General features: G+C 36.3%; 2 protein-coding genes, 1 long non-coding RNA gene and 1 other non-coding gene across 5 annotated transcripts in view; 2 read left to right on the forward strand and 2 right to left on the reverse strand.

The window, feature by feature from the left end:
• The window catches only part of LOC129455091 (uncharacterized), a 49,498-nt gene that overhangs the window by 20,639 nt on the left and 5,682 nt on the right, over nucleotides 1-23,177 (reverse strand). Inside the window, 6 exon segments of the mRNA XM_073858717.1 lie at nucleotides 1,833-3,541; nucleotides 15,155-15,233; nucleotides 17,368-17,541; nucleotides 18,469-18,642; nucleotides 18,798-18,971; nucleotides 20,387-20,560. Coding sequence (XP_073714818.1) covers nucleotides 1,833-3,541; nucleotides 15,155-15,233; nucleotides 17,368-17,541; nucleotides 18,469-18,642; nucleotides 18,798-18,971; nucleotides 20,387-20,560 — 2,484 coding nt within the window.
• On the reverse strand, nucleotides 7,503-17,386 carry LOC141351441 (cation channel sperm-associated protein 4-like). 2 transcript variants are annotated; one of them, XM_073858163.1, is made up of 10 exons: nucleotides 17,368-17,386; nucleotides 11,871-11,993; nucleotides 11,664-11,765; nucleotides 10,519-10,607; nucleotides 10,305-10,434; nucleotides 10,068-10,204; nucleotides 9,845-9,992; nucleotides 9,313-9,464; nucleotides 9,076-9,211; nucleotides 7,503-8,407 (listed from the first exon to the last, which is right to left on the reverse strand). In XM_073858163.1, exons 2-10 carry the CDS (start codon nucleotides 11,946-11,948, stop codon nucleotides 8,363-8,365), a joined length of 1,017 nt encoding a protein of 338 aa, XP_073714264.1. In that variant the 5' UTR covers nucleotides 11,949-11,993; nucleotides 17,368-17,386; the 3' UTR covers nucleotides 7,503-8,362. The 2 variants fall into 2 exon arrangements, with proteins under 2 accessions (XP_073714264.1, XP_073714263.1); XM_073858162.1 differs by lacking the exon at nucleotides 17,368-17,386 and adding an exon at nucleotides 12,220-12,351.
• Nucleotides 14,055-15,817, forward strand: LOC129455096 (uncharacterized). Its single transcript, XR_012359698.1, has 3 exons — nucleotides 14,055-14,291; nucleotides 14,835-15,048; nucleotides 15,444-15,817. It is a non-coding gene; the product is annotated as an uncharacterized lncRNA (long non-coding RNA).
• On the forward strand, nucleotides 14,772-14,904 carry LOC129412718 (small nucleolar RNA SNORA9). The gene has a single exon (XR_008633821.1). It is a non-coding gene; the product is annotated as a small nucleolar RNA SNORA9 (small nucleolar RNA).

The raw sequence follows: 23,177 nt of genomic DNA on the forward strand, positions 1-23,177 counted from the left end.
AATTCCGCCAAAGTTCAAATTTTTCAACTCGGGCGTCAGCCGCAAATTCGCGTGAACTGCAAAATGCACAAAAAGCACATTCGCGCGTACCGCGCACAACGCTCAAATCGCGCATTTCGCGCACCGAACGCCTCTTCCGCGCCACGGGACCTCCTGACGCGCGTCAACGCGCCTTCACATTGACTTAACATTGAAATCTCTCGTGCTTCACGCCTCTACCGCGGTTTGTGTAAATGCAGCATTATATACGCACCTGGCGGGGCAGCGCCAGCATTATGCAAATAGTAGTTATCGAAGCAGATTGGTCTCTCTAAGCGAGTTCCCAATTCGTCGGTCACAACGTGACGTCGTAGTGACCGACTGAAAATGAACATAATTCAGATGCCAATTTACATTTTAATTCAAATACAAAACAATCAAACGAAAAACCACTGCATACCTAGTAAGGATGATGATTACAGATTCCTCAAAATAAATTTAAAATACATGATGCTGTGTCAAGACAGCATCATGGGGGTTCCTTTCTGAATGTAGAAAATCCCACCCGACCCATTTACAAACTTTCCTTAAATATCCAAAGAGAACAAAGCTTGTTGTAAACTCAGGGTGTTGCCTAATATGCATACAGAGGGTGATTGGTGGACAGGTTTAAGCTGGGGGGTGTCTCCCCGCATTGAGTGAAGTTTGATTACTTTTATTTTTAAACTTTAACATTGATTTCTGTTGTAATATTAATAAACCTATTAGACCACATGCATTGAAACACTTAATCTGACACCAAACGAGACCAGTTTCAGACACTTTGTGCATGTAGACTGTAGCATTCCATAAATGTCCCTGTGGATCCAGGCACCATTTGTCAGGGTTTGACACCATCTTACACCACCTTTAACAGTTAAGGCAGATCTGGGGCGAACACCATGTCTACTGTTTCGAGTAATGTAAGCCAGTGGTTCTCAAACTTTTTCAGCGTGCGGTCCCCTTTGTGTACGGTGCATTCCTTCGCGGCCCCCCCAAAGAAAATTTATGACAAAAAAACAGTTCTAAAACTTTGTAAAAATTTTAATTAAACAAAACATTAAATTATACAAAGTAGTGATACCTTATTTTTTTTTAGGTTTAATTTCACAGAATTCATGATAAATTTATGTATTTTATAAAATGTCATAAAACTGGGGCCCCCCTGGCACCATCTCGCAGCCCCCCTGGGCGCCCCGGACCCCAGTTTGAGAACCACTGATGTAAGCTATCTTGTCCAGTGTTGGGGAAAGTTACTTTTAATAGTAATGCATTGGAATATTAAGTTACTCCCATAAAAGTAACTAATTGCACTACTTAGTTACTTTTCATGGAAAATAATGCGTTACTTTTTAGTTACTTTTGCGTAACTTTTTCTTGGCTGAGGCTTGAACTCTTTCAGGCCTTGCAGGTGTTTTATGACCAAAAGTTCTGCTTTCAGAAATTGCATATTTAATCACAAAAATGTTGAGCTCTGGCCTGCCATCTCAGTTTCTGACTCAAGCTGTTCCCACACTGGCGTGTACGTATAGAGTGCATAATGTGACTACCTTTAGTTTAATTCAGTACATAATTTTTTAATCAAATTAATTAAACTAAAAAAGTAACTTACATTACTTTTTTAGAAAAGTAACTCAAATATTAATGTGTACATTTAAAAAACAATGCGTTACTTTACTCGTTACTTTAGAAAAGTAATATTATTACGTAATGCACGTTACTTGTAATGCGTTACCCACAACACTGATCTTGTTAACCAGGTAACTTTTACTTTTTGCAGTAGGGTATAACATTTCACACTAAAAAATACTCACTCGGCTTTTGTAGATGTTTTGACCACACACAGCAGATTCAGAAGACCGTTTTCAGATCTGCTATATCTCCAGAGTTTAAATTCAATGAGCTTGTCTCCTGAATTCAGCAAATCAAATGCCAGAGCTGACCACTGAGGAGGAGACAATTTAAGTCGACTGTGTCTGAAAATCTTTTTCCAACGTATTTCTTGTACTTCCCGCACTAGCGATTGATCATTCAGTTCATTCAGACAGTGAAACAGATTAATAGATTTCTCTGTATTGGGATTATCTCTAATCTTTTGCTTCATGTACTCATTTATTTCCTGACTGCTCTCTGTCAGTGTGAAGAGGTCTTGTATCATTTTCTGATTGGACTCCAATGAAAGACCCATAAGAAAGCGGAGGAAGAGGTCCAGGTGTCCATTTTCACTCTGTAAGGCCTTGTCAACGGCTCTCTTTAGAAAGTCATTAATTGTTGACTTGTAGAAACTAAAGAGATTTGTGGCTTTGTGTACAAAAAGCAGAAACACATATAGAGCTGCAAGAAACTCCTGAATGCTCAGATGTACAAAGCTGAACACCTTCCCGAGGTGCAGTCCAAACTCTTCTTTGAAGATCTGGGTGCAAACTCCTGAATACACTGATGCTTCTCTGACATCAATGCCACACTCTATCAAGTCCTCCTCATAGAAGATCAGATTCCCTTTCTCCAGTTGTTCAAAAGCCAACTTTCCCAGTGACTGGATGGTATTTCTGAGCTCCTTAAGATCTAGTTCACATTTCCCATAATACTTCTGAGATTTTTGTTTCATTTGAAAGATTAGGAAGTGTGTGAACATTTGAGTAAGAGTCTTTGGGATCTCTGCGCTCTCTGCCTTCCTCAGCATTCTCTCTAGAACAGTGGCTGAAATCCAGCAGAAGACTGGAATGTGAGACATGATGTACAGACTTCTTGATGATTTGATGTGTGTGATGACTTCATTGGCCAGAATCTGATCATTAATTTTCTTCCTGAAATACTCATCCTTCTGATCATCATTGAACCCTCGTACATCAGTGACCTGGTCAATACACTCAGAAGGAATCTGATTGGCTGCTGCTGGTCGAGAGGTTATCCAGATCAGAGCAGAAGGAAGCAGATTCCCCTTGATGAGGTTTGTCAGCAGCACATCCACAGATGCTGATTGTGTAACACTAAACAAACTTTGATTGTTTGGGAAATCCAAAGCAAACCGACACTCATCCAGACCATCAAAGATGAAGAGGACTTTGTAGTCATTGAGGTCTGTGGATCTCAGCTCTTTGGTATTTGTGAAGAATTGATGAAGAAGATCCATCAGACTGAGATTCTTGTCTTTGATCAAGTTCAGTTCTCTAAAAGGAAGTGGAAATATGAAGTGAACATCCTGATTCGCCTGTCCTTCAGCCCAATCCCGAATGAATTTCTGCACAGATGATGTTTTTCCAATTCCAGCGACTCCTTTAGTCAGCACACTTCTGATGGGTTTGTTTTGTTCAGGTAAGGATTTAAAGATTTCTTTGCACTTGATTGATGTTTCTTGTGTCTCTGGTCTTCTGGATGATATGTCAATCTGTCTCACCTCATGTACATTGACCTTTTCACTCCCTCCCTCTGTGATGTAAAGCTCTGGGTAGACCTCATGCAGAAGTGTTGAGTTTCCCTGAGGATCCTTGACTTGAAATGCCATTTTTAATTAAGTTGTTATCTATAATCAATATTGAACCTATAAACATGAAAAAATCATTCAGTGTATTAGAAGAATAATTGTAAGGTAATGTCACATCAAGCAATGTTTTGGAAAAAATACACAGGTATAGGAAATGCAGACAATGATTATATAAAAGTTACATGACTTTGTTTTATACTGGAGTTTTCTGGTTCATCTTCCTCAAGACAAGCGTGATCTCAAGCAATCCGTCCTATAAATCTTATCTTTTCTCTTAAAGGCGGAGTGCACAATGTTTGAAAGCCAGTGTTGATATTTGAAATCACCTAACCAAACACGGCCCTACCCAGTGTTGTGTCTGAACGAGTTCATTGAACGAAATTTATTTTGACATAAATTCAAATTCAATTCAAATTCAAGAATTGAATTGGAATTTATGAGTCATTCTCAATTCAATTCTGAATTCTGCACAAGCCCGACATATATTGTCTGCTTCGTTATTATTTGTAGTCGCTCCCGAAAGTTGCTCATAATATGCATAAAGTTAAACATTTCTCAACTTTGTCGTGCAAATGGACACGCCCATTCAGTCGCCAATGATCACTGTCGCTCGTATCACCGGAAGTCGCCAAGCAACCCAATTCACTTTATCCCCGAATCTGACATGCATAAAGACCCGACCCGAGACAAACCCGAGAAAATTAGACCCGAGTCCGACCCGAACTAGTGGCAATTTTTTAACCCGACTTGACCCGAATGTAAACGGTACTGATGTGTGTACAGTCTGCAGACACGCACGCAGCTGTCAGACAGAAAGAAACTGCGGTGGCCTCGCAACCAATTTGGCAAGGTGCTCCATATGTTTTACTTTGTTATATGACAATGACACCAAGGTAACCGCTAAAATGAACATTTAAAATTGACTGACATGTCTGTCTCAACGAAAATTAACCTACCGCCAGCCACACAATGTCGCAAGCGCTCTTGGCAAACAGATGAGAGGTTTGAAAAGGACATTGACGCACACACGCAAGAGAGTTTGGGTCTTCTCGGGTCCGTTCATCAAAAACACATTCATTTTAAATTACCCGAGACCCGATGCCGCTATTATTGTACCCGACCCGTGTCCGAGGTGCATGTGAAACTTTTAGACCCGAACCCGATCGGGTCTTGGGTCAGACCTTGGGTTTTCGGATCTAAGCGCGGACCTGTGAAGACATCTAGTCTGAATACAGCTTTACGCCCCATTCAGACAGACAGCGATGTTATTGCTGTGTGTCACCCGTCTCTTTCAATGAGGCGTTTCTAAATCTGCTTGTCATAAACAAATGAGTAGGCCTACCTGAGCAAGACACTTAACCCCTAGTTGCTCCAGAGGCGTGCGACCTCTAGCAATTGTAAGTCGCTTCGGATAAAAGCGTCAGCTAAATGAATAAGTAAGTAAATGAATAAGTAAGTATTCGTGTTAATCTTGGCTTGATAATGTCTTGAATTTTTTAGGCTTGTTTCACATCAAAAACAAATTTCGTCTTAAAGCTCCTGAAATAAGAATGTTCAAGTAATAAAAACTGTTTTCAACAGCTTGAAAATCAAAGTAAAAAAATACAGTGTGCCTCAAAGCAGATTTCACGTCAAGGTAATCCAAGAAATCAATAGAATACAATCTCACCTTTCAATTGTCTTCCTTTATCCAGATAAGCTTTTTGAGGTGATCGTATCATCAAATATTATTTTTCCAAATGGTTATTCAAATAAAGAAACCCTATAAGGCTTAGGTACAGTATATGTTCATGCTGCTGTAATTCTAGTCAGTGTATCTGTGATGTTCTGTCTCTGCTTATCCAAACATATTAGATTATGCATGAGGCTTACTTACGAACTCCTATAAGAAGTCTAGCTATGTATGTAGTCCATACACTAACGAATGTTGCCGAGCCAGTTTTGTGAAAGTAACCTGATCACTGTGTCTTTTGAAACTTCTTATATTGACCAGTTGCTGGCATTGACTTCCTTATTTACTAGTTTTACGCCCCTGTGGGTGTTTTGTGTTTCTCTCTCTCTCTCTCTCTCTCTCTCTCTCTCTCTCGTCTTCTGTCTTCTGTTTCTCTCTTAGGTCCACCCTGTTGCTCACTACAGACATCCAGCATGATCAACGCACAGTGTGATTGCTGCTATGACCTGTTTACGGGTATTTGTTTACCTGTAGCGCATGCTGATGACGTGTGTCGCAGCCGTCACATCCTACGATTCAATAGGTGTCATTATTTTACAGTCTACTCTACATTCTTGTCGTATCCAAGTTTAAATGATCCATATTGCACAGTATGATGAGGTAATGATCTTATAGGATGGAAAAATGTATGCATTGTAGATGTGCTTGCTGTGATTGTTGCTTATTGATGCTTATTTTATTGATGTTTATTGTATCTGTCTATTTAATCTTTTATCATCTATCTACTCTTATCTACAGTGTGTTCCAAATTATTTTGCATGTCACATAGTGTATCAATAAGATTTCAGTCTAAAAAAAACATTCAGGTTTTAAAGAATAAGCTTTGTTTTATTTCCTTCTTAGCTAACTGTATCAATCTCAGACAGGTTTCTTCATTAGTTTGATTTTAGTTAAAGGGAAGCCTACTTGAAATAAATTAATAGGGCTAGGCTAAATGCTAACACATTCACAAGGTGCTGTACAAAGATTAAAAGTGCACATACACTGAAAAAAGATAGGTATGTATTAATTCGTCTAAGTTCAGGTAAGAACATAGTAAAATATTGAAAAACTGTGGTTTTAAAAAAGCTATTTATTTCCTATAACAATTACTATTAGGTGGAACTAAACAGAAACCATTCAACTATTATAAGATTTATGTACAGGATTTGACCATATAAATATATTAGGAAATATAAATATAGGAAAATGTAACAAAGAAAATGCCCCTACTAAGAAGCGAACATGCTGTCTCTGGAATAAGAAGCCCTCAATATGGGATCATTCAGTACATAAATCTGGATTTCAACCCCACCCCAAACTAAAGCTTCCGAAAATACAATATTTGCTGTGAGCTACATGAAGTTTTCAAACAGTTTTATTCATTGACATGCCATAATACACTGAATAGTATTGGATTGTTTGTGAATAAAGCCACTATATTCAAACAAGGATGTAACATTAAGGAGAGATGGCAGAGTAATAATTTGGACTGGAACATTGGGAAGTAAAATGGTTGGTCCCTTTATGGTCCCTTAAGGGGGTCAAAATTACATCTGGAAGATATATATTTTTCAATATGGGATATGAAAGGAATCATGTCTTCTGAAATAAATTTACTTTCGTGCAGGATAATACACCATCACATGCTGCAAAAGCACCACTATTTTAATTCATATGGGCATAAAATAAGAAACAACTTAAGGTATGTCCACCATCATCCTCTGACCTCAATCCTAAAGGGATAGTTCACTTTAAAATGAAAATTCTGTCATCATTTACTCGTCCTTATGTTGTTCTAAATCTGTATGAATTTGTTTTTTCTGATGAACACAAAAGAAGATATTTTGAAAAATGATGGTAAACACACAGTGACCATAGACTTCCATAGTAGGAATAAAAAAATGATGGAATTTAATGGGTACCGTCAACTGTGTGCTTACCATCATTTATCAAAACATTTTCTTAGTCATTTATCACAATACTTCCAAATATTTTTTCCTACTATGGAAGTCTATGGTCACTATCTGCTGCTTGTTTACATCATTTCTCAAAATATCTTCTTTTGTGTTCATCAGAAAAAAAATTAATACAGGTTTAGAACGATATGATGACAAGAAGTAAATGATGACAGAATTTTCTTTTTAAAGTGAAGTGAACTATCCCTTTAAGAGTCTATGGAGCATCATTACATGAAAGATCTGTGAAGTGGACCGCACAATAATTCATATTCAAACATCAACTCTGGGATGCAATACTAGCATCTTCGAGTGAAATAAAGACAGAAACTAAACTTACCAGTTTAATGAATGGGAGTGTTAAAGTTATGTCAAAAATATGCTCATATATTATTATGTAACTTGTGTTAAATACATTATTTGATTTACGTTGTGTTTGTCTCATATATCTGGCAATAGGGAAAGCTGGACACGTGGTTATCAGTGACAATGGAGTTTTCTGAAAATATAACATTCACACATGGAAATGGAGAAAATGTTATGCCCTCTTTCAAATAAATTTCTATTTTTGTGAGTTTGTGAAATTATTTCAGAGCTTCAATTATAGCTTCAATTATATGAAAATATTTATTATTTTTATGTACACGTTTATATTAACTTTTATTATAAACTTATAATAACTTATAATAAATAAAATCTGTAAAATTAATAGTGCTGGGCATAGATTAATCACGCTTAATCGCATACAAAATAAAAGTGATTTTTTTTGCATAATATATGAGTGTGTGCTGTTTGTAATTATTATGTATATATAAATACACACACATTCATGTATGTATTTAAGAAACATTTATATGTGTATATTTGTTTATTTATATTTTATATATTCTATATTATAAATTAACAATAAAAATGAATATATAAATAAAAATGTTCTGAAATTAATATATATGTGTGTGTGTGTGTGGTTAAATATACATAATAATTACACACAATACACACACATATATTATGCAAAAAAATCACTTTTATTTTGTATGCGATTAATCCCAATTAAATATGCCCAGCAGCACTAAAAATTAATCTATTCTTTTAAATCCTTTAATTAATTATTACTAATCATTATATAACTATAACTTAAGTCTACATTTACAAGTAAGAAATTAGAACGCGAGAATAAAACAAATAAAGTTATATTTTGAGCTCCAACTCTTCACCAGTGCCTGAAGCGTGTGCCTGAAACAGATTTTAACACAATACATTATTTTTTTTACATTTCTGAAACTGGCTGATGTTATTGTCTGACTATTTTACATATATTTGCCCTAAGAATAAAAACATTTTAAAGGGGCCATGGCATGAAAATCAGACTTTTTCCATGTTTCAGTGCTATGATTGGGTCCCCAGTGCTTCTATTAACCTAGAAAATGTGAAAAAGATCAACCCAGTAACTTAGTTTTGGTTGACCATTCTCTACAAGCGCATGAAAAAATAGGTTGTTGAAATTTGGCTCTCCTTATGATGTCATAAGGAGCTCTTATTATAATAATACCACCCCTTAATCTGCACTATCCAACCACAGCACTGCCATTTAGTGCAGAGAGAAAGAGAGAGAGAGAAAATAATTCACGGCACAATTGAGTTTCAATGTTAACAAACCACCATCATTGTGATCAGTGTTCGCACCTTATCGGCTCATTTGCATTTTAAAGGACACACCCAAAACCCATTTTTGCATACACCTACAAAGTGGCAATTTTAACATGCTATAATAAATTATCTATATGGTATTTCAAACTAAAACTTCACATATGTGCTCTGGAGACACCAAAGATTTATTTGACATCTTAAAAAAGTCTTTAAATAAATATATATAAGAAAATGTCTATCTAGATATACTTCACCCTGTCCAGGTCAAGGAGAGCAGTGAGTATGTCTTCAGTGGCCAAACGCTCAGTGAAACTCTGCAGAAAGGTATCAGACGCTTCAGGCCCTGATGGTTCTGATGTCTCTGCATAGGTAGAAATCTCTTCCAAGATCCTACAAGACATTGATTTTATAGCCATATATCCATGAAAATCTTTAGTTACCACTGTAATGTAGTTGAAAACCATTCATTATTGATTTACATTGAAACTTACTTTTCTAGCTCTTCCTTAATCTGAAGACTTTCTTCTGCCTTCTTTTTCATTTCCGCAACGATCAAGATTAATTCCTCGTAACTTTTGCGGGTCAGGTCTTTTGGGTAGCCGTCCTTCAAATGTCCCCTGGTGATGTTGGTATCTTTTACCACCTTGGATAAAAAACATGGATGATGTTCTCGAATGTTTCTTGATATTTGAGTCTGGCTTGTTCATGTGAGAACATGTACTATGTAATGATGTTGTTTAAAGCCTTTCAGTGTAGTTGTCTGGATGGTACAGTAGTTGCTTACTGGCCCATGTAAACAGAGCACACCCCCAAAATGTTTAATGCAAATGAAAGAGAAGCAGTTGTGTATAAGTTAATCATATTTAAATATTTTGCAGTGTAAATGATCAACACCCAAATATTATCAGATCCCTGCTGATTCCCGTTTAATCCCCGCCTGTTTTGTGTAATATAACCTAAAAGCAGAATAAGTGGATTTTAGCTTTGATCTCTCGCTTCCACACATCACTGTTTTAGAAATACCTTTGACTCATCATCATCTGCGAGAGGATTCATGATTTTTTTCAAATTCTGGTGCAGCATATACTCGATGAATTGAAGCATAAAAATGCACAAGAATACATAGATGGCAAAGTACAAAAACACCAGAAATGTATCTGCATCCATGTCCCTGAAAAACATGAGGTTAGTTGATTTAATGCTGAAGATGAAAGCTTTTTGAACTATAGTTGATGCTATTGCATACTCAGTAAACATCTGATAAATATCTCCCCATCCATCTTGCGTCATGCAGGCCGACAAAGTGTACAACGCTGCAGGGATGCTTCCAAACGCAGATGGAAGTGAAGTGTTCAGCAAGTGCACTCCGCAGACAGAATAAACCTAAGAAAAATCAAATCAGACACACCGATGTCAAACAAACCATTCAACAAACAACGCACTACATAATAATTCATGAGTAAATGTGCACGCGTAGGCCTACCAATGTAAAGACAATAAATGACATGTACATCATGCGATGATCCGCCAAGGTTTTTATCATCGCCCGAGCTTCCTTCACTAAATCATCACGAAATGGCAAGAACCTGTAAATGTGAGTCGTGCGCAGAACACTAAAAGAAAAAAATAAAGTTACCCCAAGCTTGTTTTGTTTTTTATATGCAACTCTTTATGTACATAGTAAAGTTATTCCTCACATGACAAAAGTCAACGCATAGCGATCGGTTACCCTGCGTCCCACAAGGAGGGCAAGAACCATCCCGAAATATGCAACGTTCAACCAGCTCTGGAGACATTATATATATAATACATTATCATGTCAGGGTTTGGGATCAGCGTAAGTGTACTTGAAATGTCACAACAGATTCCTAAATGTCACAACAAATTGCTTATGGGTAGTTGACAAATAAACCATAAATGTGTCATACGGTGTGTAATAGCAAACATTTAGGAAAAACCCTCTATACAAATAGCTTGAGAGAGATTTATCTTCATGTTAGAGTTACAAATAACATGAGATGTCACATCATATGACACATTTATGGTTTATTTATCAACTACCCATAAGCAACCCAGCTAACAATTTTTGGTTCCCAAAGCGTTTTCATAACATTAGTTTTTGGATCTAAAAACGTCCCCCTAACGTTAGTTTTCGGTTCCCATAACGTTATTTTTTAAGGTTTGTTTTTGGTTAGCCAGGAAAGTTTTCTTTACGGAAATAGAACGTTATTTTTAGGTTATTTTAAAAATAACCACCCTGCAACTTTATGGGAATGTTATTTTATGGTTACAAAAATAACCAAACAATATCCATTAGAGAACATTCTGTATAAGTTATTTTTAGGTTATTTTAAAAATAGCCACCCTGCATCGTTATGGGAACGTTATTTTATGGTTACAAAAATAACCAAAAAATAACCATTAGAGAACGTTCTGTACAAGTTATTTTTAGGTTATTTTAAAAATAAATACCCTGCATCGTTATGGGAACGTTCTATATTAGTTATTTTTAGGTTATTTTAAAAATAAATACCTTTGGTTCCCAAAATAACCAAAAACTAACGTTAGGGGAACGTTATTTTATGGTTACAAAAATAACCAAAAAATAACCATTAGGCCTAGAGAACTTTCTGTTTAAGTTATCTTTTAGGTCACTTTAAAATAACCACCCTGCAACGTTATGGGAACGTTATTTTATGGTTGCAAAACATAGAACCTAAAAATAACGTTCCCAGAATTATTTGGTTCCCAAAAAATAACCACGTTAAAGGAACGTTCTGTGTTTGCTGGGAATCTGTTATACATTTCTATGTGTGGTAAAAATTAAAAAAAAGTAGGCTACCCTCCAAAAAATCTTGAAGTCATCTTTCCACTTCACCAAAGTTTCAAATAAAAAGACGACTGAAAGAAATTGTTCACAAATTAACAATGCAGTTTGGGTATCCTAAAAGGAATAACAAAAATATGTTTTAATAGCAAGTTCAAAGGAATAGGCATTTGTAATTTAATATTAAGTCGGAGGTTGTTGGATATGATTTGACATTCATACCTGTGACATTGGTACATATGTTTGTACTACAGCAACTATGTAGTCGCTGACAGCACAGATGCTTGCAAGAAGCCACATGATGCTAGCCAAAGATCCACTGGAGGAAGGTCTTTTGATATCATCCTAAATATAAAAACAAAAACAACTCCATAACATTTTCAGCTTTATCTTGGTGTTTTTCATTAGATAAATCATTAATCATATTTTATCTTTCGTCTGGTGATATAGTTTTTTCATGCGCGTGCAACCAACATTTTGCACTCATTGCACCACACGCAAAAACAACATCATCATCATTCATATATAGCTTATATAATCTAACATTTAATGTTTTTAAGAAACGTCTTACTGGGTTATTTGTAGGGGGGTTCATGTTGACCTTTCGTTTGAAATCTTTTCACCGTCGATGTACTGAATTGTTGAAGTCGAACAAGTAATGAAGCTGTAGTCGAAAATAACGAAATGTAACGGAAATACAGTTTAAATATTTTTAAACAAATTAAAAAATAAACATCAACATATTTTTGGAATAAACAAGCAAATATTTTAATATTTGAACTGAAAATAATTATTTTGTGTTAACTTTTTATAAACGTTTATTTAAATAAATAACCCCAAATGTTTACCTTAACCTACAGCATTTATCGGACATAATTTTTAAATGCCAAGTCAGTTTTCCATATGTTTCAGTAGATTTTACATCGATCACATCTCCTTGTTTTATTGCTGGAGTTTTAAATCGGTCACCAGAGGGCGCTGTTTTACTTTTTGCGGCTGCTGTAAAAATTAGTACGCACGGTGATGTTAAACAGTGTTTATACAGTAAAAATGAAAGTGTGACAACTTTACAGGCAAATTTTTTAAAGCTTTAAAGATATCTTTAAATATAATTGTATACTGTACTGTATAGGGTTTCAGTGGACTCTGCAACTCAGAGATTTGAGGATTTTCAGCCTGGAGCAACTGGTGCAACAACACTGGAGCTGCTAGCCTTATAAAGTAGGTAGGCTATCTGTGAAGCATTAAGGGGATAGGATAATGGAGGGATAATAGGGGATTGTGTGTTTATTTGTTCTTTTAAACATTACATTTGTAAATGTATAAACATTATGGTTGGTAAATCACATTGAATAGGAGATGGATGATAGTATTAAAATGGAGTGTTATCAGCTGGATACATATCTGCTATTTGAAAGATGAAATGAAAGGAAGAAGAAGACATAAAAAGTGTTATCCTGCAAAGACGACTTTAAAGAAGGATTTTTGTCACACATATATTTTAACGGTTTAATAAACCATAGCAACCCATTTTAGAATGCAAAGCAACTTGGTGGGTTTTTTTAAATCTACATTCATGTGAATAATAATTGAGCAAAATTATAACATTAACCTGTTAACCACAAACTCAATTTCAGGGTTAGGTTTAACCAAACTATATTTTATACTTTTATAACCCAGGAGATTCTGAATTTGGAATAGATCAATAATCTGGATCTGAATCAACTCGTCAGTTTTTGTGTTGTTTAAAACTTTTTAGTAAGATTGGGATTCATTTGATAAAAAAAGGATTATTCTGCAGCAGAAGGGGGAATATCAGGAACAAAAATGTTATAAAACTTCCCAAACAATTTTTACCAAATCGTATAAATCTACAATTAGTCTTAAATACAAGATTTCTGTCATGTTATATTTACAGAAATTTATCTTTTTGTTGTTGTTGCCATTTTGCTCTTGATTAGTTGATTATAATCGTTATAATAATAAAGTATTTATATTGGGCTACCAATTAAACCTTCCAATCAATTAAAAAGCTCCATATAAAGAATACCTCATATTTATATGTTATCTAAATATGATTACGATCACATTCATAAACCAATCATGCAATGATATTATTTTTATCCTACTATAGAAGTCAATGCGGGGCCTCTGATCTGTTTGGTTACAAACATTCCCAAAAACATCTTTCTTCGTGTTCATCAGAACAAAGAAAGATATGCAGGTTTGTAAAAACATGAGAGTGAGTATATGATAATAGAAGTTTCATTTTTGGGTGAACTCTCCCTTTAATAAAACAATGATCTTCACACTTTACTGCAGTATTTTATTTTATTTTATTTTATTTTATTTTATTTTATTTTATTTTATTTTATTTTATTTTATTTTATTTTATTTTATTTTATTAACCAGGTGATCTGAACACGCTGGGTCTCTGAATCGAGTCCACAATAGGTGGCGGTAATGCGCGAAATTTGTGCGATCTGCCAAAAAGGGTAGAAGAAGAAGAACACAAAACGGAAGATAACCCAACTTCCGGCTCTTCTTGATGCTCGTGGTCGAAGGTGCTGGAGGGAGGTCGTCTGGTGTCGTTATTTCTGTATAAAATGCTTCACATATAAGGGTCTCGATGTTTGTTTCAAGGTGAGATACACATTACGTTATATGTTTTGTGGAGCATTGTGTTTTTGTCTGAATGTCATTTATTTTTGTAAGAATATGACACTACATTCATTGCAATAAAAAAGTATTGCAAAAAAATATTAACTATATAACAGTTAAGAAATCAACAGGTTTTGAGTTAAATACATACGTGTTTTTACTTGTCTTCATTATATGATTTTAAACAAGATTTGCCAATGCACGTGGTCGCGTTGGGCCACGTGCACTGTCTGCCAGTTCAAATGTTTTTTTTTTACGGTTTCATTTATTAGAATTACAGTTACATCTTTATAAAGTTAGCCATTTAATTAATTAACATTTTCTTATTATTACCAAACAAACACTTTTTAGTTTACGTGGTTAACTGCTGATAATGCTTATAATTTTTTTGTGTGTTTTAAAAATAAGCTGCTAATATTTTAAACTGTAACGTGTTTGTGAACGTGAAGTGTGTTGTTTGTAATGCAGGCTGATCAGCGAGGTTGAGTCTGATGTGACTCTGTCCTTTCCTTTTATGTCTGCTAGATGGATTTGGGGTGGTTTGAGGCCATGCTGTCTACCTCATACAGCCCGGTTATAGAAACCCCGGACAAAACCATGCTCAGTGACAAATGTACGCAAACGTTTTGTGTATGCTACCACTTTCTGTAATGTACTCAAATATATCTCTCTTTCAGGATGATAGAGCATTAACTTTTTTGAGCTGGCTGGATAAAGTATAAAGACCTGCTGCAAGAAAGTAAGTTCAGCATATGAAGATTTAGTCAATGCAAAGCCATTATGTGTTGAACTAAATGGCCAGTACTGCAGGCTGTTCAGCGAGGTTTAGTCATTGTGACTCTTGCCTTTCCTGTGATGTCTGCTAGAGAGACTTGAGGTGGTTTGAGGCCTGCTGTGTTACTTGTCATGGCATGGTTATATAATCTTCAAACATTTGAATACATATGTATTAATATGGTGGTTTTACAGTGTTGCTGCATTGTTTCAAAGCAACTTTAGTTGATAAAACCATAAAATAAAGTGGGTGATGGACCGAATACGTGCTGTTGTTGCACTTTTTATTTGAGTTTATTAAAAGATAAATTTGTGTGAAGCTTTGGAGAGCGAAGTCTTAAATTTTTTTGTCTTTTACAGAAGGAACCCATGCGGTGTTGGATCTCTTAAGTGTTGAGTAAGGTGACATCTACAGTTAAAACAATAGTAAATATTATTTATTTTAATCATATTATATTGTCTTTGTTGCATGTTGAGTTTGTTCAAATGGTGAGAATGAGTGAAAATGTTTTTGAATAAAAATAAATAGTTCTTAAAAAAAACTGTGATTCATCCTTTAGTTTTGTCACTGACTATGTTTATATGCCTTATTCTCAACCCCTTTATGTATGTGGCTCGGTCATCATCTCTAACAGGGTGTAGTAAATACATGATTATTAAAAGGACATTTCTGGTACATTTTGACAAAAAAAAATGCATATTACAACTCAGTCTATGATGGTTATGCATTATGATTGTTTGTAGGGAAACCTCTGCATAGTTTAGGCATGCTATAAACTTAAAGCTTAAGCTTAAAGTCTTCATTACAAAGAGGTCATAACTAGGTGTTTATACATGAGCATATTACTTTTTTTTATATATATTTTAGCTCCTAGCCTATAGATATGTATAATAAAGGCTAGATGTCTTACGGCGGAGTCTCCAACGTCATCACCTGGTGGCCATCTTACTTCAGTCAGCTTGCTCACTTGTACCAAACCGTTTGAAAATCGGTAGAAAATTGAGCAAGTTGTGGTTATTTAAAAGTACATGCACTATTAAAACAAAATGCTACGAGTGAGTGAGCTGTCTGAGGTAAGATGACCGCCAGGTGCGGAAATCAACCTCCATTGGCCAGCAGTGCGGGCCAGACATCTAACCTTTATTACACATGGCCTATACAGGGATTGTAAAACAAGGCTCTGGTACTATAAGGGCACCATGAAACTCAATGAAAGCGTCTTTCTTTACATTTATTAATTTTTCACTATAATCCAAAAGAGCATTTAACACTTAGTCTTAACAACATAAAGCCATGTAAACATAGCTTTGTGTATAAGTTGCAATAGTAGTGAAGCTAGGGTAGAAGACAACATAAAAGAGTGTTTGACACCTAGAGTATTTGTTTCAGAAAATGTTTATGGTCCTTCTAAAATGATAGACATTGTGTTAAAGCAACACTATGTAGTTTTTTTACCTTTAAATAATGTCTCTAAAATTATTTCAGTGATAGAACAACTTTTAACTGGACAAATTATACTGTTGCTGCAACCTGAGCAGCCTCCTAGCTGCTACAAGCACACTGAAAGTGGCAGTGGAGGGTAGAGCACACAGCCCCGCCCCTCCCCCTGCCTGCAGAAGAGTGTCTGATACCAGGCACTGTTGCGCTTTTCAACCACATGGGGGAGCTGTAAGTCATTTTTACATGGAAACTACATAGTGTTGCTTTAAATTAAATGGGAGTGTTATGGACTGGGTAACATACAACCTCCCTCCTGCGTGAAATCATAAAGCGGCAATATGTGACCATCACTGCTAAGGTCATTTTTTGTGATTGTTTTCTACAAAAAATCATCCTACATTATGTAAAGAACATTGTGTAAAAATATAACCTTGATATCTTTAATATTGACTGAGTAAGACCATGTCAAAGATCACATACTGTATAGTGTATATAAACACAAACACAAGCAAAACATTTAATTGGTCATGTGGCATTTCTTACTCTTATATGTATTGTTAAAGTACAATATACACTTGACAGTCAAGTCATCTGCCCAATGCCCATGTCCGTGCAAGTCCACAAATCTCTGTTGTTCTGCTGGTGTTTGTCCAGTAGAAAGCATTAAAGTAGCTCTTGATGTTTATTACATTATGCTGTTTTGTGGTTTGTTAATTGGAAAAAAAGATGAAATATCAGACAGTAATAAATACTCGGTTATTAGAAACAAATCCTTTATCTGACAATTATTTGATTTACTTTGGTGAATTTGAAACAGATATAATAAAAAAAGAATCAACTTACTTTAGTGTCTGCAGTTTACAGTCTAGATCTGTCTTTAAATCAGAGAGCAGCTTCAATCCTGGCCCTTCTAGTTTATTACAGCCCAGATTCAGTTCTGTCAGATGTGAGGGGTTTGATCTTAAAGCTGAAGCCAGATCAGCACAACCTTCAGCTCCAATGCTGCAGTTATACAGCCTGTAGAGAAAACAATAAAGTGTTCCTACAGTTCAATACAGATATACATTTAGCAGTGAGTGATGGGTTGACATGCTGTTTGCACACAGCATGGCAAACTGAACATACTTTCCTCTCTTAGGTTCTTCTCTAAAGTCGCAAACAGACCAGAAGTCATTTATTTCTAAAGGAGACTCTCACAAAAGGGCGACCATCTGCAGATGGGTAATTTTTTTTGAAATATTTGAAATTTAACCTATGTAACCAATCCCAGTAAGTATCAAAAACACACACACACACACACAGAGAGAGTAGTGGACAGCTATAACTGCAGTCCCCGGGGAGCAATTGTTTTTTACCTCAACAATTTGCAGTTTAAAATTGCAGTTTCAATGCAGCTTCAAAGGACTTTAAACGATCCCAAACCGAGGCACAAGGGTCTTATGTAGTGAAACGATCGGCATTTTCACAAAAAAGTCCTTTTAAACCACAACTTCTCCTCTTGCACTAGCCGTGCGATGACCTTACGTATTACGTAATCACTTTGGAAGGTCATGCTTACATATGTGAAATGCACTTTTATGAGCAGCTATGGTAGCTGTAACAAACATGTTGTCGTCTGAGAAACTGTAGGAACGAAATGATCTCTATAGAGCAGTTTGTCCATTTAGGGCTACTGCAGGAATGTGGCGACTTCCACGTAAGAGTAACCCACAGAGTATGTAAATAAAAACGGCTCATTCTAAGCTAATAAAACAATACAGTTCATTTTGTAAGGTCTTTATACACCACTGATAATATATTTATGTATGTTATATTGAATTTCTGTCAAGAGATTGTTCTAAAAGTTACACAATACACATTTAAATGCTCTCAGATTAACACGATGGAAAGAGTGAAATGTAAAAATAAAAGTATTAACCAAAATAAGATTATAAATGAACTCACAGTAGTTTCTCCAGTTTACAGTGTGGATCCTTCAGTACATCAGAGAGCAGTTTCACTCCTGAGTCTCCCAGGTTATTATAGTTCAGATTCAGTTCTCTCAGATGTGAGGGGTTTGATCTCAGGCCTGAAACTAAAGCAGCACAACCTTCATCTGTAATACTGCATTCAGACAATCTGTAAAAAACGAGCAAAGGTTCTCAGACTTACAGGTAAACAACACACAGACTCAATGTTTTAAATTTGAATGGTTCTTTGAGGAACCAAAAATGGTTCCTATGGCACCATTGTGAAAAACCTTTTGAGCACCATCTTGTGTATTTAACACTCACAGCAGTTTCTCCAGTTTACAGTGTGGATCCACCAATAGGTAAAAAAGCACCTTCACTCCTGAATCTTCTAGTTTATTACAACTCATATTAAGATCCCTCAGGTGTGACGTGTTTGATCTCAGAGCTGAAGCAAGAGCAGCACAACCTTCAGCTCCAATACTGCAGTTAAACAGTCTACAGAGAGAATGAGAAATAATGCTTACAATTACTCAACCAATGTTTCTTGCATGATGAACTCTACCATATAAAAAGTTTGATCTGCTTAAAAAAATTATGATAACACATTAAGATATGTTCACGTTTCATTCTATGACATAAAACAAACCAATAATCATGATTTTTAAAGGTTCAATGTGTCTTGCTAACAAGGTGGTTGCTAACAAGTTGCTACATGGGACTACAGACGTTGGCGTTGCATGAAGATCTTAAAAGCAATGCAACATAAGCACAATTATCAACAAACATTCATCCACAGAGAATTTCCTTATCAGGGAACATGTTTGTAAACGTGTTTAATAAAGTTTGATAGAGCTGTCGGAAGCTCGGTGGTGATGACGTTGGAGTCAAGCAACCATGGTGTAATTCACTTAAGGTTAGCTTTTCATTTCTAGTACATTTCTACAACTAGTTTCACATTTAGACTTTAAAAATCATAAAAGTGGTATTCATCTGTGAAGATTATCATGTTGGACAAAACGTGTGTCATAAAACTTTTGTTTAGTGTCATACTATTTTCTGGGTTGGCTTAAAAAAATGCATCATCCCTGCAGCACTCTATAGTAACAAGTCTGTACAGAACCACTCCCCCAGAGGATGTCATTCTTTAATGGTTGAAAATTGGCTCTTTTTACTGTAAGCGGGACTAGAGCGGCCATATTGACCCCTGTGATCTCCCCTATTAGCAATAGCAGTGAGGCATCTTGGGTAATATTATCTTTGTTTAACTAGCGACATGGAAATTATGTTTGAGAATTATGTATGAAGAGTTTATTTTGAGCACACTCCAAGTCTGCATTAGTTTATTTAGGAGCACAACCTATTAACCCCCGGAAACACTTGAATTACTTTGAATTTTTGTGCTTTTTGGATAACTGAGGAAACGATCGAGGAGCCACCCAGACTCAAGACAGGCAGGAGAGCACATGGTGCACATAAAACAAAGGCCATGTGCTTCCATCACAGAACACAAGAGCCATGAGTTTGAACAGAAAACACAATATATCTGATCTCATGAGACATAAAACATAAGTTTGGATCCAAACACCAGGAATAAGAACGAATACTACAGCCTTTTACATATCAGAATCCAATTACTATATGCTCTGGCAAAAAGAGGGGTCAAAGGCCATGTGCCTCACCCACACCAAAACAAGGGACAAAAGAATAGAGAATCAGTACAAGACTGTCATGATCCTGACCGGACCAAAACAGTATTTTTACGAAAAATAACTGTATTTAGTACAGACTACAGATAATTTTCTCTCGCAAAATAATATATTACCAAAAGAAAATGAAAGGATCCAAAGATTCACTGCACTGTGCAATGATACAAAAGTAGAATAGGCAAGATTGTACGACTAAATACTCACTGTAGTTTCTTTAGTTTGCAGTGCGGATCCTCCAGAAAATTAGAAAGCAGCTTAATTTCCAAGTCTCCTATTTCATTATTGCCCAGATTCAGTTCTCTCAGGTGTGAGGCGTTTGATCTCAGTCCTGAAACCAGAGCAGCAAAACCTTCCTCTGTTAATTTGCAGTTTTGCAGTCTGGGGAGAAAATGAGAAAAACTTATTTTAAGTACATTAAAAAAAACATACATTTATTCATTTATCATACGCTTTTATCCAAAGCACTATAGTTAAGGAATACACAAATGATTCATCTTAAGACAGCAATAAACATGGTAAGTGTGCCAGTAATACAAAATTTCAGTCTCAACATTCAGATAATATACACAGACAGATTCTGGAGAGTGAGACATAGACAAAGGATGTTTTTTATTTACAAGATACAGATTTGGCAGTCCGGATGGAATTGGGAACATCATTCCAGCAGCAAGGAACGGTGAGCAAAAATGTAATTGAGAGGGATTTTGTGCCTCTCTGTGTTGGAACCACCCAATAGTCAACTCCAGTAGCACAGTGGTTCCAAAAGTAGGGGTTGGGACCCCCATTGTGGTCGAGAGACAGTGAGGGGGGGTCGTGAGATAATTTTCAAGTCACTTTCAAAGCATATTTTTTATCCATAATTGTAACAACAGATAAAAAATAAAAGTTTAATTAAAAATAATGCCATCAGCCTTTCAGTTTACATTACCCTCAGTTGTGACCCCCGGTCACCCATATATTTTGTAATAGTTTATGACAGGAGTGGCACACCCTGGGACCTGGAGAGCCACTGTCCTGCAGAGTTTAGTTCCAACCCTAATCAAACACATCTGAATTTAATTTCCAAGTAATACTGAAGACTTGAATTTGGATTGGATTTTTCAGGTGTGTTTAATTGGGGTGGGAACTAAACTCTATTTTTGGTCCCCCTGTAATGGTGGTTTTGGTCTCTCCCATTTCTACTGAGCAATTGATTACACCTACACCTGTGACTAATTTTGTTCCTGACATACTCTGAGGAAGGCTGGATGGCAGAAATGCATCATTAGGTGTGTTCGACTTCATGCGGCGCTGCGCAGACCGATCGGTGGCTGACTTGAAGCAGTGCATTCCGGTTAGTATTTCTGTCCGACTTAAGCTGGCGCTGCAGGCACGTGACTGCGTCATATGGTTTTTAAGTACCGCGAGAGCGATTCGAGATCAGCCGCCTGAGTTAGCCAGCGCAGTTCCCGAAGAGGAGCTGCACGGGCTGTAATGACGACACAGCTGTTTCAAGATTGGTCGGATTCAACACATGACAACAATCACGTGTGTTTCGTGTGTATTTTCACGCCCTCAGTTCCACAAATGCTCACAAATCTGTATTTTTATAACAGTTAAAGCTCTTTTCATGTGGTCGCGATGTTGTGTTGTGTCATCTTCATCAAAATAAAATGGATAAAAAACGTAGACCCCACTACATTGGTATTTGAATAACATATGCTTGTGTTGAACTTTATTCTTGTGAAAACAGATGATGTGGGCCTCTTCGGTTCCACTCATGCTCATACACGGACATTCGGAACAGTGTGGTTCACTTTTTGTGTGGTTTACATCTTACAGGTCATGTTTGTTGCGATAAAGCAAGCAAACAGCACGTGATCAGCCATGCCTGACGTAAATGCAGCAAACTACGGGAACCACAGTGCGTCCGACTTCACGTCTCCGTTTTCAGCTCCTCCCCGCCTGCACGCGGCTAATCTCGCCGATCGGTTACATCCAGCCACAGCCGATGTCGAACACACCTATCGTTTTAGTGCGTTTTTATGTTTCTAAAGTAAGCCATTTGAATTAAGGCTTTTTAATAGTTTGGAAATAGTGCCTTGGATTCTTATTTATTAGATAAAAACCAACTAATATTAATTAGCATCATCCAAAAGTACAGGAAGATGCACTTTGTTTTCAAGCAATTTGATGATCAAAGGTAAGTTGTTTAAAATCGAATAGGTCAAATGATTTTATTCGGCTTTATTCATTTATGTTTTGGCACCTGGGGCCCGTTTCAATAGGGAGGTACAACCAACTCTGAGTTTAAACTTGAACTCTGAGTTGATTTACTCTGAGATGGTAAACTGAGTTTTTGGTTACAGAAAAGCTGATCTGAGTTAGTTCAATCGACTCTGAGTAGGTTGACTCTGAGTTAAGCGCGTGCACAGCGACAATTAAAAGCCATCATCAATGGAGCTCAGATATTACGATTTACCATGGCAATAGCACGTGACAAAGAGGTCTTAATCATTTTTACTACTAAAACTGAAAGTGTTACTGCAAGTGAACAGCAACTACGAGCATATATTTTAAAGTAAAGAGTTGTTTTTGTAAATTGCTACTCTAGTAAATGCGTACATTTAATTTTTCATCACAGTTAAAATATCAGAAGTAAATAAACTGAGGACTGTACATTATTATATTCATTTACATGCACATGCAATCCCATGGACAAAAAGATGACAGCAGTTCAGCTAAAATAAAATTAAGCATAATACTTTGTCATATAAGGCTACGAACTTTACAAATGTTTGTCATGAATAAAACAAAAATTCGCCCAGCCGGGATTCAAACTCCGATCGGCCGATGGTACGTCTGGCCCAACCACCACACAGCACTATCCACTAGACCAGCGGTAATGACGAGTGGATTCGTAAGAAATGTCAAGGCAACTGTATAAATGTAAGAGCACCACAAAGTCTGATATTAGTCATATAATGATATTTGTATATCTAAAATGACTGCAAAA

Source organism: Misgurnus anguillicaudatus, chromosome 20, assembly GCF_027580225.2.
Source record: "Misgurnus anguillicaudatus chromosome 20, ASM2758022v2, whole genome shotgun sequence".
Lineage (NCBI taxonomy): Eukaryota > Metazoa > Chordata > Actinopteri > Cypriniformes > Cobitidae > Misgurnus > Misgurnus anguillicaudatus.